Consider the following 16,685-nt stretch of genomic DNA (forward strand, 5'->3'; position numbering starts at 1 on the left):
TATGTACCAGATGTTTACATATGACAGAGTCACTTTTTTTTTTTTTCAAGATTTTTTATATTTATTTGAGAGGTAGAGTTACAGACAGTGAGAAAAAGAGAGAGAGAAAAAAGTCTTCCATCTGTTCACTTCCCAAATGGCCACAATGGCCAGATCCAAAGCCAGGAGCCAGGTGCTTCTTCCTGCTCTCCCACGTGGGTGCAGGGGCCGAAGGACTTGCGCCATCTTCTTCTTTTTTTTTTTTATTTGACAGATAGACAGTGAGAGAGAGACAGAGAGAAAGGTCTTCCTTCCGTTGGTTCACCCCTCAAGTGGCCGCCACAGCCGGAGCTACGCCAATCCAAAGCCAGGAGCCAGGTGCTTCTTCCTGGTCTACCATGCGGGTGCAGGCATCCAAGCACTTGGGCCATCCTCCATTGCCTTCTTGGGCCATAGCAGAGTACTGGACTGGAAGAGGAGCAACCGGGACTAGAACCTAGGGTTGGGCAATCTTCTACTGCTTTCCCAGGCCATAGCAGAGAGCTGGATTGGAAGAGGAGCAGCTGGGACTAGAACTGGTGCGCATATGGGGTGCTAGTGCTGCAGGCAGAGGATTAACCTACTGCGCCACAGCCTTGGCCCCAACAAAGTCACTTTCATAAAGCAGAAGTTTCAGGAGCTACCAAGAGAAATAAGGCACAAATACATTGATATTAGGGGACTTTTAACAGGTGGCTCTGGTTCAAGACACATCAAGTAGACAAGAAATGTGGGTGCAAAAGACCAAAACAATTAAATCACTAAAGTAGATTTGATTAGCATGTATTGAGTTCTAGACCCTGAAAGTAGAGAGCCAGAGGTCTCTTTTTAGGTTCTGTGGACAACTAACAGAAACCCAGTATATACTGTTCCACATATAGGGAGAGAGGGAGGAATAAATAGGTGAAGTGTGGGAATTTTAGGACAAGGAAACTGTTCCGCATGCTCTCTTATCATGATGGATTCTCATACATGTCTTTTCTGTGTTTGCAAAGGCCATAGAATGTGCAACACCAATAGTGACCTCTAATGTAAACTGTGGACTTTGGGTAACAGTGATGTGTCAGTGTAGTTTTGTGACTTGAAACATTATTAAGATGGGGGATAGGGGATGGTGGGAAGGATGCTAACTGTACTTTTCATTCAGTTTTTCTGTGACTCTCATACTGCTCTAAAAAAATAAAATCTTTGTTGGGCTGGTGCTGTGGCATAACAGGTAAAGCCACAGCCTACCGTGCTGGTATCCCTTATGGGCACTGGTTCGAGTTCTGGCTGCTCCACTTCCGATCCAGTTGTCTGCTATGGCCTGGGAAAGCAATGGAAGATGATCCAAGTGCTTGGGTCCATGCACCCATGTGGGAGCACCAGAAGAAGCTCTTGGTTCAGGGCTTTGGTTAGCCCAGCTCCACCATTGTGGCCATTTGGGGAATGAACCCGCAGATGGAAGACCTCTCTTTCTCTCCCTCTCTCTATAACGCTGCCTTTCAAAGAAAGAAAGAATAGAGTAGTATGCCATGCAAATGAATTTTTAAAATTTTTTAAAAGATTTATTTATTTATTTGAAAGTCAGAGTTACATAGAAAGATAAGGAGAGGCAGAGAGAGAGAGAGGTCTTCCATCCTCTGGTTCACTCCCCAGTTGGCCGCAACGGCCAGAGCTGTGCTGATCCAAAGCCAGGAGCCAGGGGCTTCTTCCAGGTCTCCCACACGGGTGCAGGGGCTCAAGGACTTGGGCCACCTTCGGCTGCTTTTCCATGCCATAGCAGAGAGCTGGATTGGAAGTGGAGCAGCCGGGACTGGAACCAGCGCCTATAGGGATGCTGGTACTGCAGGTGGCAGCTTTACCCGCTATGCCACAGAGCTGGCCCCGACAAATGAATTTATGTAAAAATTAGAAATAACATAATGCCTTCTGAGTTTTTCCACCAAAGTGACTTAATATATAAATGAAGTTATATGTGTGATTATATCTTGGAAAGACTAGTTTTCTAAATACTTCACTTTAGTTCTAAAATCTTTGGGCTTGCTTTATTCTTTTCTGTAGTAAGTCTGTTTAAAATTATGTTGTTGTGTTTTTAAGATTGATTGATTCATTTATTTGAGAGGCACAGTTACAGAGAGAGAGAGGGAGAGACAGAAAGGGGTCTTCCATACACTGGTTCACTCCCCATATGGCTGCAATAGCCAGAGCTGAGCTGATCTGAAGCCAGGAGCTTCTTCTGGGTCTCCCATAGGGGTTCAGGGGCCCAAGGACTTGGGCCATCTTCCAGTGCTTTCCCAGGCCATTAGCAGAGAGCTGGATCAGAAGTTGAGCAGTCGGTACTCGAACTGGTGCCCATATGGGATGCTGGTGCTACAGGTAGAGGCTTAACCTACTAGGCCACAGTGTCAGCCCCCTAAAATTATTTAATAAAACTGCTCTTACCATTGAATACTTCTAATCCTGGGAGATGGACCTTGTTTATTATGTGGCTTCTTTCACCTCTGATACACTGCCACTCATCCTTGTGTGAGAAGCACCTGTATAGCAAAGATAATTTCTCACATACTACCCTGTACTCTCTTATAGACTACTTTTCCAACTAAAATACTACAGGTTGAAAATCTCTAATTCAAAAACCCAAAGTGCTCCAAAATCCAAAACTCTTCAAGTACTGATGGTAAAGTCTATAAAAATATTCCAAAATTCAGAAAACTGAAATCTGAAGTACTTCTGGTTCCAGGCATTTTAAATTAGGGCTACTCACCCCATATAGTCTGTAAAAAATTAAAATAGTCCACTAGGCGTCTCAAAAATAGCTTTACAGGGGCCAGCGCCGTGGCGTAGCAGGTAAAGCCACCGCCTACAGTGCTGGCATCCCATATGAGCACCGGTTCGAGACCTGGCTGCTCCACTTCCTATCCAGCTCTCTGCTATGGCCTGGGAAAGCAGTAGAAAATGGCCCAAGTCCTTAGGTCTCTTGCACTGCATGGGAGACCTGGAAGAAACTCCTGGTTCCTAGCTTCGAATTGGCACAGCTCTGGCCGTTGCAGCTGACTGGGGAGTGAACCAGTGGATGGAAGACCTTTCTCTCTTTGCCTCTCCTTCTCTCTCTGTGTAACTCTGACTTTCAAATAAATAAATAAAAACCTTTAAAAAATATTTTTACAAATTTGCCTTCTTTCTAATGTTGAACATTTGCAACAAATGATACTTCAACCAATTTGAATTATTGGCATTTGGGAATTATGAATGTTATGGTGATTTGTCTGGTATGTTTCTATGTTCTGTGTAATATATTTTTTGTAAACTCTTCTCTTTAGCAGGATGAAGTTAAAGGAAGTAGATCGTACAGCCATGCAGGCATGGAGCCCTGCCCAGAATCACCCCATTTACCTAGCTACAGGTAAGTTCAAAAGAGGTAAGATGATATGAATAACCTGATTTATTCTATTCTACATCTGGCTTACTCATGCTTTTCTTTTAAAATTAGTGCAAGCTTTATCTCCTTTGGGAAGCCTTTCCTTCCCTGTCAAGGTACCCCTGTGCTCTGTATCAGCTGAGTGCAGTGACTTTCCTTGCGTCCTGTACACATAGCATTCATCATGTTATGGTTACATGCATAGTATCTTCCCTACTTTGCAGGGATTTTTGTTTTATCTTTATTCCTCTAGTATTAATCATTGACATGTAAATGACAGTGAATAGATACCAATTCATGTGAATGAATTTTGATTCATTGATAGTAATTTGATACTAGTGTTTTTATATGAAAATAGGTAGATTTGGGACTAGTGTTGTGGCATAGTGGGTAAAGCCACTGCCTGTGTCACGGGCATCCCATATGTGCAGCAGTTCGTGTCCTGACTGCTCCACCTGCAATCTGGCCTCATGGTAATGACTTAGGAAAAGCAACAGAAGATGGCCCAAGGGTTTGGGACCCTGCAACCTATGAAGGAGATCCTGATGAAGCTCCTGGCTCTTGGATTCGGCCTGGCCTAGTCCTGGCCATTGCAGCCATCCAGGGAGTGAACCAGTGGATGGAAGATCTCTCTGTCTCTCCCTCTCCTTCTCTGTCTCTCCCTCTCCTTCTCTGTAACTCTGATTTTCAAATAAAAAAATTTTTTTAAGACTTAATAACTTTATTTGAAAGGCAAAGTTAGAGGAAGAGACAGAGCAAAGAGAGAGATCTTCCATCTACTGGTTCACTTCCCAGATGGCTGCAATGGCCAGGGCTGGGTCAGACCAAAGCCAGGCGCTTCTTCTGAGTCTCCCACGTGGGTGCAGGGCCCAACCACTTGGGCCATCTTCCATTGCTCTCCCAGGCATATTATAAGGGAGCTGGATCAGAAGTGGAGCAGCTAAGATTCCAACTGATACCCATAAGGGATGACAGCTGCAGGCAACAGTTTAACTTACTGTGTCACAACACTGTCAAATACATCTAAAAAAAATTAGGTGGAGTTAAATCATGTAAGCAGATATAGTAAATCATGTGATCATGTTTTCAAAGAGCTTTTTTTTAAAAAAAAAATGATTTTATTTATTTATTTGAGAGGCAGAGTTACAGACAGAGAGCGAGACAGAGAGAAAGGTCTTCAACTTCTAGTTTACTCCCTATGTGGCTGAATGTCTGGAACTGGGCTGATCCAAAGCCAAGAGCCAGGAGCTTCTTCTGGGGTCTCCCAAATGGGTGCAGAGGCCCAAAGACTTGGGCCATCTTCCACTGCTTCCCAAGGCCATGAGCAGGGAGCTGGATCAGAAGAGGAGCAGCCAAGACATGAACTGGCGCCTATATGGAATGCCAGCAGTGCAGGCAGAGGCTTAGCCTATTACACCACAGCACCGGCCCCCAGAGAACTATAAAAACTTTTTGCACTCTCTGCCCACTCTCATATATACTGTCTTTCAGCCCTGTGCCAGAATCTCATTGCTGTAGTAATTTAAGCATCTGTTCATTGGCATATGTGCTGAGATTTCAGCCTCTCATGTGGCATTCATGAGCAAGATAATTAAAAATCATGCTTTTGATTTTTATTTTGTATAATTTTCTCTGTGCTTTCTAATTTGCATATGTGGTTACTGTAAATGTATTTTCTATAGGAACATCTGCCCAGCAATTGGATGCAACATTTAGTACCAATGCTTCCCTTGAGATATTTGAATTAGACCTTTCTGATCCATCCTTGGATATGAAATCTTGTGCTACTTTCTCTTCTTCTCACAGGTATGAGGTTCAGCTTAAATTCATACGATTATTTACATGTTGTGGTTGGTGTCTATTTTTGGTATAATTATGTCATCATTAGAAACTGCAAGATAAATCATCAGTGACATGAAATATATTGTGAGAAAGTATATAAGTAGATTTTTAAGGAAGTAAAGAAGTGTTTATATGTTATATTGACTATTTTTTGCTTGCTGTTATTGATAGGATAGAAAGGGGAGGCCATAGTTTCTAGTATTTTCTTTACTTGGTTGCTTTTTCTATCTCCTCTGTGTCACTTGTTTATTAAAAAAAGATAGGTGACCAGTTTCTAGGTTGGACTTTGACATTTCTTCATAGTTCTGAAAATATGTGCTGCTCACCTGAAATAAGTATGTTCATCACAGTACTAATAAATGACTATCTCTGAATGGCAGGTTATTTTTGTTTTCTCCTTTGTACTGATCTGTATTTAGAAATTCATTTCGCAGAGGATTTTGTTGATACAATTTATGATACAGTAGATATTTGGATAATCCTATTTAAGTACTTGTGCCCTAATAGAGTACAGAGAAAGGATACTTTTCATTTGAGTGATAACATAAACTTCACTGCCTTAATATCTTAACAGGTTTTGAAGAGGTTGTACCTTAGCTAACAGAATGCAGCTCATATCATGGGATGTCATGGGACTATCTCTCATACTTTGCAGAGCCCTCAATCTCATGTGAGCCCCAGATAACCTCAGTGTTTCTAGTTAAAACCCTTTCTCATCAGATATGTGCATACCACCTTGGTATTTCATCTCCATGCCAGACTAGGATTTTCTTGTGCACTACCTTTGGGGGTACTAGTCACAGTAGACATAATTTTGGTGTTGCTTTTCTACTGTCAGAAAACATTATTTTTCTTAGAAAATTTCACCTTTATTGTTCAACAGACCACTTGTTAGTGACCACTTCTGGAGTCAAACAGAATGTGTTTATTTTGCTAAGTAAGATGAGTGGAGAAGCTGTTCTCCAACCGGTCTTATGGTAGACAACTAAAGTATGCTTTGCTATGGTACACTGCCCCTACAGTTTTTCCTCTGGATAAATAAAAAATAAAGTGACATTTCATCAAACTTGTGCAGTTACCAGATTGGAGGGAAAGCATTTTTTGGAGTATTGATGAGAGCATTAAAAATCCAGTATATAGTTTCAGATTCTATCAGTATTTCTTTGACTTCAGCAATTAATTATTTTACTCATTTTCTCCTAAAGGTACCACAAGTTAATTTGGGGGCCACATAAGATGGATTCCAAAGGAGAAGTCTCTGGAGTTCTGATTGCAGGTGGTGAAAATGGAAATATTATTCTTTATGATCCTTCTAAAATTATAGCTGGAAACAAGGAGGTTGTGATTGCCCAGAATGACAAGCACACTGGCCCAGTGAGAGCCTTGGATGTGAACAACTTCCAGGTTAGACTTTGTTACATGTATTCATAAATCTGAAAATATACACTGCTCATTTCAGATAAGTATATGAATCTACTATGACTCAGTCATGAATTTGAAAGCCACAATATGTGTCCACATGCAGGTTGATGAGTGAGTACATTTGTGACGATTGGTGGGTTCAGAGTTAGGATAAGGGTGAAAATGATTAACTCCATGGAAGGGAACAGGCTAATAGGTTTGTTTCTAGAAGTCTGGAGGTATCAGACCATTGGACTGGACCTTTTTTAAACATTAGCAGTACTATGAGTTGGAAATCTTGCCTTTTAAAGTCTGTGATAGGTCAGCATTAGGGTGGTGGTATTTTGTCTGGGTTAGTTCACTTTGTTAATTAAGAAAGTTTGCAGGCCGGTGCCGCGGCTCACTAGGCTAATCCTCTGCCTTGCGGCACTGGCACACCGGGTTCTAGTCCCTGTTGGGGTGCAGGATTCTGTCCTGGTTGCCCCTCTTCCAGTCCAGCTCTCTGCTGTGGCCCAGGAAGGCAGTGGAGGATGGCCCAAGTGCTTGGGTCCTGCACCCCATGGGAGACCAGGATAAGTACCTGGCTCCTGCCTTCGGATCAGCGCGGTACGCCGACCGCAGCACGCCGGCCGTGGCGGCCATTGGTGGGTGAACCAACAGCAAAAGGAAGACCTTTCTCTCTGTCTCTCTCTCACTGTCCACTCTGCCTGTCAAAAAAAAAGATCACTACCCTATGAAATAATTAGAAATTATATGAATGTAATACAAATTTAACAAATAGGCAGTTAAGGGGCCGGCACGTGGCTCACTTGGCTAATCCTCTGCCTGCGGCGCCGGCATCCTATATGGGTGCCAGGTTCTAGTCCTGGTTGGGGGGCTGGATTCTGTCCCGGCTATAACTCCTGTCAAAATAAAAAAAATTAAAAAAAAAAATAGGCTGTTAGGATTCTTACTTCTGTTGCCTTCATAAATATTATTGAATATTAATTACATAAATGCATAGGTTAGCAAAGATCTTGAGTTAATAAAATTCTAGATTGTAATAAGCAGAAAAATGGATAGCATATTAAGAAAGTTTTAAGGGGCTGGCACCGTGGGGCAATAGGTTAATCCTCCACCTGTGGCACCGGCATCCCATATGAGCGTGGTTCTAGTCCTGGCTGCCCCTCTTCCAATCCAGCTCTCTGCTGTGGCCTGGGTAAGCAGTGGATGATGGCCCAAGTGCTTCGGCCCCTGCGTCCGCATGGGAGACCAGGAAGAAGCACCTGGCTCCTAGCTTCGGATCAGTGCAGCTCCGCCCATTGCGGCTATCTGGGGAGTGAACCAGTGGAGGGAAGACCTTTCTCTCTGTCTCTCCCTCTCACTGTTTGTAACTCTACCTCTCAAATAAATAATAATAAAAAAGTTTTAAATAGCTATTTTTCTTGTGTTATGCATAGAACCTGAGGATATAGAAATAGAGCCTGGGCCAGCACTGTGGCATAGAAGGTTTTTCCTTTTTTTTTTTTTAAAGATTATTTAGTTATTTACTTGCAAGAGTTAGAGAGAAAAGGAGAGGCAGAGAGAGAGAGAGAGAGAGATTGTCCATCTGCTGGTTGACTATCCAACTGGCTGCAACAGTTTTAGGGTCTTTTTGACCCTAAAGGCATGTAACAGTGATAACTTAGAATTATTGCTGCCTGGAACAAGATTACATGTAAATGAACTAGAAAAATGTGAAGATTTAAGACCAGGTACCACTATCCCTCTGTAGTCCAACTCTGAAAGCTGGCTTAAAGGTGTCCTAAGAAAGATGTCATACTTTTAGTATTCAGCTGTTTTTTTTTTTTTTTTTTTTTTTTTTTTAAGATTTAATTTATTTGAGAGAATTACAGAGAGAGAGAGAGAGGTCTTCCATCTGCCAGTTCACTCCCCAAATGGCCGCAATGGCTGGACTTGGGCTGATCTGAAGCCAGGAGCTGGGAGCTTCTTCCAGGTCTCCCATGTGGGTGCAGAGACCCAAGCACTTGGACCATCTTCCACTGCTTTCCCAGGCCATTGGCAGGGAGCAGGATTGGAAGAGGTGCAACTGGGACACAAATCCCCACCCATATGGGATTCTGGTGCTGCAGACAAGGCTTAACCTACTACACCACAGCGCCAGCCCCTCAGCTGTTTCTGAAAGCAGTAAATGTGACCTTTATTTGTCTCCCAGAATAAGATTTTTTTTAAGGATTGCTGGGAAGCCACAAACAATAATCCCCATGTGGTTAAATGATTGTTTCAAAATTTATTCATGTAATTGTTCTTTTTATGATGTCATCCATTGAAACTAGTTTGTTGTTAGTAGACCTTTTTTTATTTTTAAAGATTTATTTATTTTGTTTGAAAGTCAGAGTTACAGAGAAAGGGAGAGACAAAGAGAGAAAGGTCTTCCTTCTGCTGGTTCACTCTTAAGATGGCTGCAATGGCCAGGGCTGGGCTAGGCCAAAGCCAGAAGCTTCAGCTGGGTCTCCCACATGGATAGCAGGGGACCAGGGGCCATCTTCTGCTGCTTTCCCAGGCACATTAGCAGGGAGCTGGATCAGAAGTGGAGCAGTGGGGATAGGAACAAGGAGCCCATATTGGGATATTGAGATGCCAGTGTTGCAGGTGGCGGCTTTACCCACAATGCCACAAAGCTGGCTTCCCTACTTCTTTTTAGTTAAATAGTTATAGACTATGTTTCTCTAAAAACCTAATTAAAATGTGAAGAAATGTTAAGTATAGCTACATAGGAATGCATGCAAATGCAAATGTGTTTTTTTTCAGTTAAATAAAAAAAATTGTATGTGTGAAACTAACATCTTTCCAGCTCTGAACTGTTATTCTGAGTTCTCAACATTCATAAGTTATGTTTAGTTATGAATGATTTCTTTTTGCAGACTAATCTTGTAGCCTCTGGTGCTAATGAATCTGAAATCTACATTTGGGATCTAAATAATTTTGCAGCTCCCATGACACCAGGAGCCAAAACACAGGTATTGTATGATTTTGATGAATATAAGCAAAAGAGCTCAAAGTAGTTAATTATTTCAGTTTTAAATGTTTTCACACAAATTGTTGTTAAATGCCATTGTATTAATACTTTGTTTAAAGTATTGGTGAGTTCTTCTCTGGTTTATATTTATTCAGCACTATCATATGCTACCAGACATACTGTAGTAGCAAGTAGTCAAAGATTCTTAATAGTTTTCTTAGATACAGCGTAATTTTTGGTCTTTTTATGATTGTTACTCCACTGCCTGCTACCTTAATTTAAAAAAGAAAAAAAACACTCAGTTTCTTTTCTGATGTGTTTTCATTAAGTTGCGTAAAAACAGTCTTCCCCAGTTCTTCCTGGACTTTCTTACCTAAAGACACCCTAGCCATTGTAACTGGCCCCAACATAATGGGAGATCTCATCATGATAACACTTGGCCTAACATTTATAAAGATTTTTTTCTAATATTCCAGGCTATACTTTTTTCTCTGCCTCGTTGTCTCATTCACCAGTTCCTACTATGTGACTGTGATCTATCTTGCAGTTATTGCAAAATAAACAATACTTGATTTATAGCAGCTCAATAAATGCTTGTTGAGTGAGATAATATTAAAAAAGATAACATACGTGAAGTGGCATATACCTGTGCTATAAACAGTATTGCTGCCGGCGCCGTGGCTCAATAGGCTAATCCTCCACCTTGCGGCGCCGGCACACCGGGTTCTAGTCCCGGTTGGGGCGCCGGATTCTGTCCCGGTTGCCCCTCTTCCAGGCCAGCTCTCTGCTATGGCCAGGGAGTGCAGTGGAGGATGGCCCAGGTGCTTGGGCCCTGCACCCCATGGGAGACCAGGAAAAGCACCTGGCTCCTGGCTCCTGCCAGGATCAGCGCGGTGCGCCGGCTGCAGCGGCGGCCATTGGAGGGTGAACCAACGGCAAAGGAAGACCTTTCTCTCTCGGTCTCTCTCTCTCACTGTCCACTCTGCCTGTCAAAAAAAAAAAAAAAAAAAAACAGTATTGCTATACATGATGAAAATGTAGAAATGTAAAGCAAATTTATAAATTGAGTGGGTCAGGTTTTTAAATAATTATTTTTTAAATTAAGGATCCATTTCATAATTAAATTTTATTATCATTGAGAAATGGTTTGTAATAGTTTATTCTTGTAGCCCCCAGAAGATGTCAGCTGCATTGCATGGAACAGACAAGTTCAGCATATATTAGCATCAGCCAGTCCTAGTGGCCGTGCAACAGTGTGGGATCTTAGGAAAAATGAACCGATCATCAAAGTCAGTGATCACAGTAACAGGGTAAGTAACTATCTGATGTGTGATGAACATGTTGCAGTTCTGCAGGAAGTATTCTCTATCATTTGTCAGAGTTGGCAACCAGTCAGATTTCTATAAATTCAAATCTTGTCTTTTCATTGATCACTCATGTTGCAAGGAATGTTTTTATCTCCCTTAGGGAAAATAACAAGAGTCCCAATAAATCATGTTGGATATTATTAATGATGAAGAGAGATTGATTAATCAAAAGGCTTGTTTCAAGTTACATTGATTGGTTTGTTTTGCTAGCTGTTTCAAAGCCTTGCAGTAACTTTTTAATTCATCTGTAGCTTCTCCCAGAATGTATACATATTCCCCATTGGAAATTTTTATTACTGCAAACTTGAAATTTCCAAACTCCTTCCTTTATCTCTTCTGGTTAGGTCCTGCTAAAGTGAGCTAGTGACTTTCTGTTGTTTCCTCAGTAGACTCTGCTGTAGAGCACATTAAATTCTGAGCCTTTGCAGAGTCCTTAAATTTGTACATGTTCAAGTGCTATAAAATAATTAAGACAAAATTTAGAGCTCTTATTTCTTTCTTTTTAATTACATTGGTAGTTTTACATTTTCTGAAACAAGTTTGCCTATCTCAAAGAATACATATATACATACATAATTGTAAGACAATAACAACAAAAAAACTTTAAAAAGACTTTCTCCAGAGTACTTTTTTTTAAAGATGTATTTATTTATTTGAAAGAGTTACACAGAGAGAGAAAGAGGTCTTCCATCTGCTGGTTCACTACCCAATTGGCTGAGGTGGCCACAGCTGAGCCGATCCAAAGCCAGGAGCCAGGAACTTCTTCTGGGTCTCCCATGCGGGTGCAGGGGCCGAAGGACTTGGGCCACCTTCCACTGCTTTCCTAGGCCATAGCAGAGAGCTGGATAGGAAGTGGAGCAGCCGGGTCTCGAACCAGCGTCCATATGGGATGCTGGCACTGCAGGCCGCAGCTTTACCCATTACGCCACAGCGCCTTCCCCAGAGTATTGTTTTTCAAACAAATGAGTTATTTATTTACTTATTTGAAAGATAGAGTTACAGATAAGTAGAAGCAGAAAGAGAGAGAGGTCTTCCATCTGCTGGTTACTCCCTAAATGGCTGTAACCACTGGAGCTGGGCCAGTCTGAAGCTAGGAGCCAGGAGCTTCCTCCTGGTCTCCCACGCAGGTGCAGGGGCCCAAGTACTTGGGCCATCTTCTACTGCTTTCCCAGGCCACAGCAGAGAGCTAGATTGGAAATGGAGCATCTGGGATTCAAACTGGCACCCATATGGGGTGGCCTTAACCACTACACCATAACGCCAGCCCCTAAATGAATCAGTTTTAAAACAGAATTTTCAGTGGAATAAAATAATACAATAAGCATTTTACTTATCTTAAACATTTAGTAATATCTGTAATTCCAGTTAATTTTCAGTAATAATACTGATTTATCCCATATGAATATTTGTTAGTTGTTGCTTAAGACATTTTCCCTTTATTTTACTAATAAAGTAGAAAAAAAGTATAAAGTTTTTTCTTAAAATTTGTTATTTTCATTTTTCTGAAAGTATTTTAAATTTGTATTTCTCTTTTTTTTTAATTTTTTTAAATTATTTATTTATTATTTGAAAGAGCGACAGAGAGAGATGGAAAGACAGCGACAGAGAGCTTCCATCTGCTGCTTCACTCCCCAAATGGCAGCATCAGCCAGATCCAGGCCAGGCCGAAGTCAGGGGCCCAGAACTCTATAAGTCTCCCACACACTTGGGTTATCTTGTACTGCCTTCCCAGGCACATTAGCAGGGATCTGAATTGGAAGCAGGCCACCTGGGACTCAAAGCAATATGGGATGCCAGCATTGCAAACAATGGTTTAACCTGCTGTACCACATGCAGGCCCCTCTAGTTACAATTTTGGCACTGAAACTCAAATTTTTGATAAAAAAATATTGTGAGGACTGATGCTGTGGCATAGTAGGTAAAGCCACCACCTGAATTGCCAGCATCCCATATAGTCACTGGTTCACGTCCCAGCTGCTCCATTTCCAATCCAGCTTTCTGCTATGACCTGGGAAAGCAGCAGTAGATGGCCCAAGTGCTTGGGCCCCTGTACCCATGTGGGAGAACTGGAGGAAACTCCTGGCTCCCAGTTTCAGATAGGTGCAGTTCCGGCTGTTGTGGCCATCTAGGGAGTGAACCAGTGGATGGAAGGCTTCTCACTCTCTCTCTCTCTCTCTCTCTGCTCTGCCTTTCAAAAAATAAATCTTTAAAAAAAATTATTGTGGCCCATTTTGATTTTCTATATATCAAATAGCTAGATGAATTGAAAGCATTCATTTTACTTTTAAGACCACTGTTTAATAAAATTTAATCGTTTTAAGTTTTTAAAAAACTAAGCCTAAACTGATTTTGTACGTTGTTTGTTAAAATAGAAGCAATCCACAGTTTCCATTTTTGTTTCTCATAACGTAACGTGATTAATAAAACATGAGCTCTAACTGTCGCAGATGCATTGCTCTGGGTTGGCGTGGCATCCTGATATTGCTACTCAGATGGTCCTTGCCTCTGAGGATGACAGATTACCAGTGATCCAGATGTGGGATCTGCGGTTTGCCTCTTCCCCACTACGTGTTCTGGAAAACCATACTAGGTATCGTGTTACTGTTCCAAGAAACTTGATTAGTTTCTTAAAAACATATCTACTTATTATTTTGAATTGTCAGATAATTTTTTAAAATTAGCGAGTCTACTTTGTCTCTAACTTGTTAAAAAGTAGTGTAAATATTTTTATTTTAAGTTTAAAAATTTATTTAAAGTCAGAGAGAGAAAGATACAGAGACAAATAGCTCCTGTTCACTGGTTCACACTCCAGATGTGCACAATGATTGGGACTGGGCTGAAGCTGGGAACTAGGAACTCAGGCCAAGTCTCCTACACAGGTGTCTGGAATCCGATTACTTGAACCATTGACACTGCCTCCAAGGGTGTGCATTAGCGGGAAGCCGGATCAGGAGCCAGAGCCTGGTGTTGAACCCAGGTTCTACACCATGGAACATGAGCATCGTCACTAGTGGCTTATCCACGCAGCCAAATGCCTGCTCCTGTTTTTATTTTGAACAGTAGTCATCCTGCTTTCTGTACCAAAAATTGGTAACCTGATCATACTGTAGCATACATCGTTTGTTAAAGGATTTTTCTACTACTTATTTCAATTAATAATAGATCAAATATCTAGTTTGCTGTAGCACTTGGGGACAAGCCTTGGAATTTATTAAAATATTTCATTTTATTAGGGTCCATCATACTTAATCAAGATGAGTCTTCTATAACATTTGTTGCCAGGAAGCATTTCAACTTTTATTTCTAAGTTGTTTTTTTTTTTTTTTTTTTTTGACAGGCAGAGTGGACAGTGAGAGAGAGAGACAGAGAGAAAGGTCTTCCTTTGCCGTTGGTTCACCCTCCAATGGCCGCCGCGGCCGGCGCGCTGCGGCCGGCGCACCGCGCTGATCCAATGGCAGGAGCCAGGAGCCAGGTGCTTTTCCTGGTCTCCCATTGGGTGCAGGGCCCAAGCACCTGGGCCATCCTCCACTGCACTCCCTGGCCACAACAGAGAGCTGGCCTGGAAGAGGGGCAACCGGGACAGAATCCGGCACCCCAACCGGGACTAGAACCCGGTGTGCCGGCGCCGCTAGGCGGAGGATTAGCCTAGTGAGCCGCGGCGCCGGCCAATTTTTATTTTATTTTTTTAAAGATTTATTTATTTATTTATAAGTCAGAATTACACACAGAGAGAAGGAGAGGCAGAAGGGGGGGGGGGGTGTCTTCCATCCACTGGTTCACTCATCAAATGGCACCAGCAGTCCAAGTCGTGCCGATCTAAAGCCAAGATCCAGGAGCTTCGTCCAAGTCTCCCACGTGGGTGCAGGGGGCCAAGGACTTGGGCCGTCTTCCACTGCTTTCTCAGGCCATAGCAGAGAGCTGGATTGGAAGTGGAACAGCCAGTCTCGAACCGGTGCCCTATGGGATGCCTGCACTGTAGGCGGTGGCTTTACCCATACACCATGGCACCAGCCCTTATTTTAATTTAAAATTAAACATTCTGTAAAAAGTAGGTGATTCATTCTGTTTTTAGTGGTTTTTGTTTGTTTTTTGTTTAGGATTGTATTTAATTGAAAGACTTGGAAGAAGAGACAGAGAGATCTTCCATTCCCAGTTCACTCCCCAAATGGCCATTACAGCCAGGGCTAGGCCAGCTTCTCAGTATCTGATGTAGGTGGCAGGGGCCCAGACACTTGAGCCATCTTCCACTACTTTTCCCAGGCCATTAATAGAGAGCTGGATTGGAAGTGGAGTAGCCAAGACTCAAACTGGTGCTCTTATGGGATGCCAGCACATACCCACTATGCCACAACACTGGCCAGTTTTCAGTTTTTCTCATGTTAGTATCGTTGAATTTAGTGATTTTACACATTTCCTTTCGCTGATAGTTAGGTGCCCAGAGAACATAGGCATATTTATTCAATAGAAACAATTCTTTTTTTTTTTTCCTTTCTTTGAAGATTTACTTATTTATTTGAAGGCAGAGTTAGAGGAAGAGACAGAGAGATCTTCCATCTTCGGGTTTACTCCCCAAGTGATCACAGCAGTCAGCTGGGTCACACCAATGCCAAGGGCCTGAAACTCTGTCTGGATCTCCCATGTAGGTGCACAGACCCAAGTACTTAGCCATCTTCGGCTGTTTTCCCAGTCTGTCATCAGGGAGCTGGATCAGAAGTGGGCCAGTTCGAGTCCTGGCTGCTCCACTTCCAATCCAGCTCTCTGCTATGGCCTGGGAAAGGCTATAGTAGAGAGCTGGATCAGAAGTGGAGCAGCTGGGACTTGAATTGGCACTCATATGAGATGCCAGCACTGCAGGTGGTGGCTTTACCCACTGTGTGACAGCACACACACACACCCCAAAGCTTTAAAACCCTTTTATCTCCATATAGTCTATTTGCATATGAAGAAGTCTTAATGATTCTTAATATTTTTTATCTTTCTTTTTTAAAAAAATTTTATTTATAATTGAATGTCAGATTTACAGAGAAAGGGAGAGAGAGATCTTCCTTCTGCTGGTTCACCCCCCATAAATGGCCTCAATGGCCAGAGCTAGGTCAGGCAGAAACCAAGAGCCTGAAACTCCATCTGTTACTGGTGAATGGCAAGGTTCTTGTCTTCGCGCAAGAAAGAATTCAGGCGTGAGACAGAGAGCAGTGGAAAATACAATAGCAAGGCTTATTAGGGAAGGGACATCCGTAAGAATGATGGGCACCCCTCCAGACAGAACCTGAGAGAGAGTGCCCAGTCGCCCAGACTAGGGGAGAGTGAGATTACATGGTTGAGTGGTGAATACACCTGGGCAGGCCAGGTGGGCGGCTCAGCAGAGAGGCAGAGGGCTGAGTGTGCGGTCCGGCTGAGGTGGAGGGGGTGGTTTTTAAGGGGATGGGTCTTTGTCTTCTCACCTCTGCTCCTCTTGGAACAAAGGACTTCTTGGATGTAACTAGAAAAACTTTCTGAGTTTTCCCCCTGGAGTTATCAGGCGTCACCCTGCCTTAGAGGAGTCTTAGAGGAAGGATGGTTATCGGGTAGAAGAGGCTGGGTGCATTTGAAGTGCAGATGCTGGGCTGCCATCTGGAAAATTATCAGGCAGAAGGGGCAGGGACCCCCACCTGGCAGGTTA

At 42.5% G+C, this 16,685-nt stretch overlaps 1 protein-coding gene across 50 annotated transcripts in view; it reads left to right on the top strand.

Moving 5' to 3' along the window:
- The window catches only part of SEC31A (SEC31 homolog A, COPII component), a 90,426-nt gene that overhangs the window by 8,047 nt on the left and 65,694 nt on the right, over nt 1-16,685 (top strand). For 30 of the 50 annotated variants that reach the window (XM_008267663.5, XM_008267665.5, XM_008267667.5 and 27 more), the window contains exons 2-7: nt 3,321-3,403; nt 5,101-5,224; nt 6,466-6,664; nt 9,565-9,660; nt 10,829-10,969; nt 13,474-13,616. In XM_008267663.5, the coding sequence (XP_008265885.3) occupies nt 3,325-3,403; nt 5,101-5,224; nt 6,466-6,664; nt 9,565-9,660; nt 10,829-10,969; nt 13,474-13,616 (782 nt within the window). In that variant the 5' untranslated portion in view covers nt 3,321-3,324. The remainder of the gene's footprint in view (nt 1-3,320; nt 3,404-5,100; nt 5,225-6,465; nt 6,665-9,564; nt 9,661-10,828; nt 10,970-13,473; nt 13,617-16,685) is intronic. The other 20 variants (XM_008267664.5, XM_089303165.1, XM_089303167.1 and 17 more) reach the window with 1 other exon arrangement.

Source organism: Oryctolagus cuniculus, chromosome 8, assembly GCF_051225735.1.
Source record: "Oryctolagus cuniculus isolate XC-2025 breed Fujian yellow rabbit chromosome 8, ASM5122573v1, whole genome shotgun sequence".
Lineage (NCBI taxonomy): Eukaryota > Metazoa > Chordata > Mammalia > Lagomorpha > Leporidae > Oryctolagus > Oryctolagus cuniculus.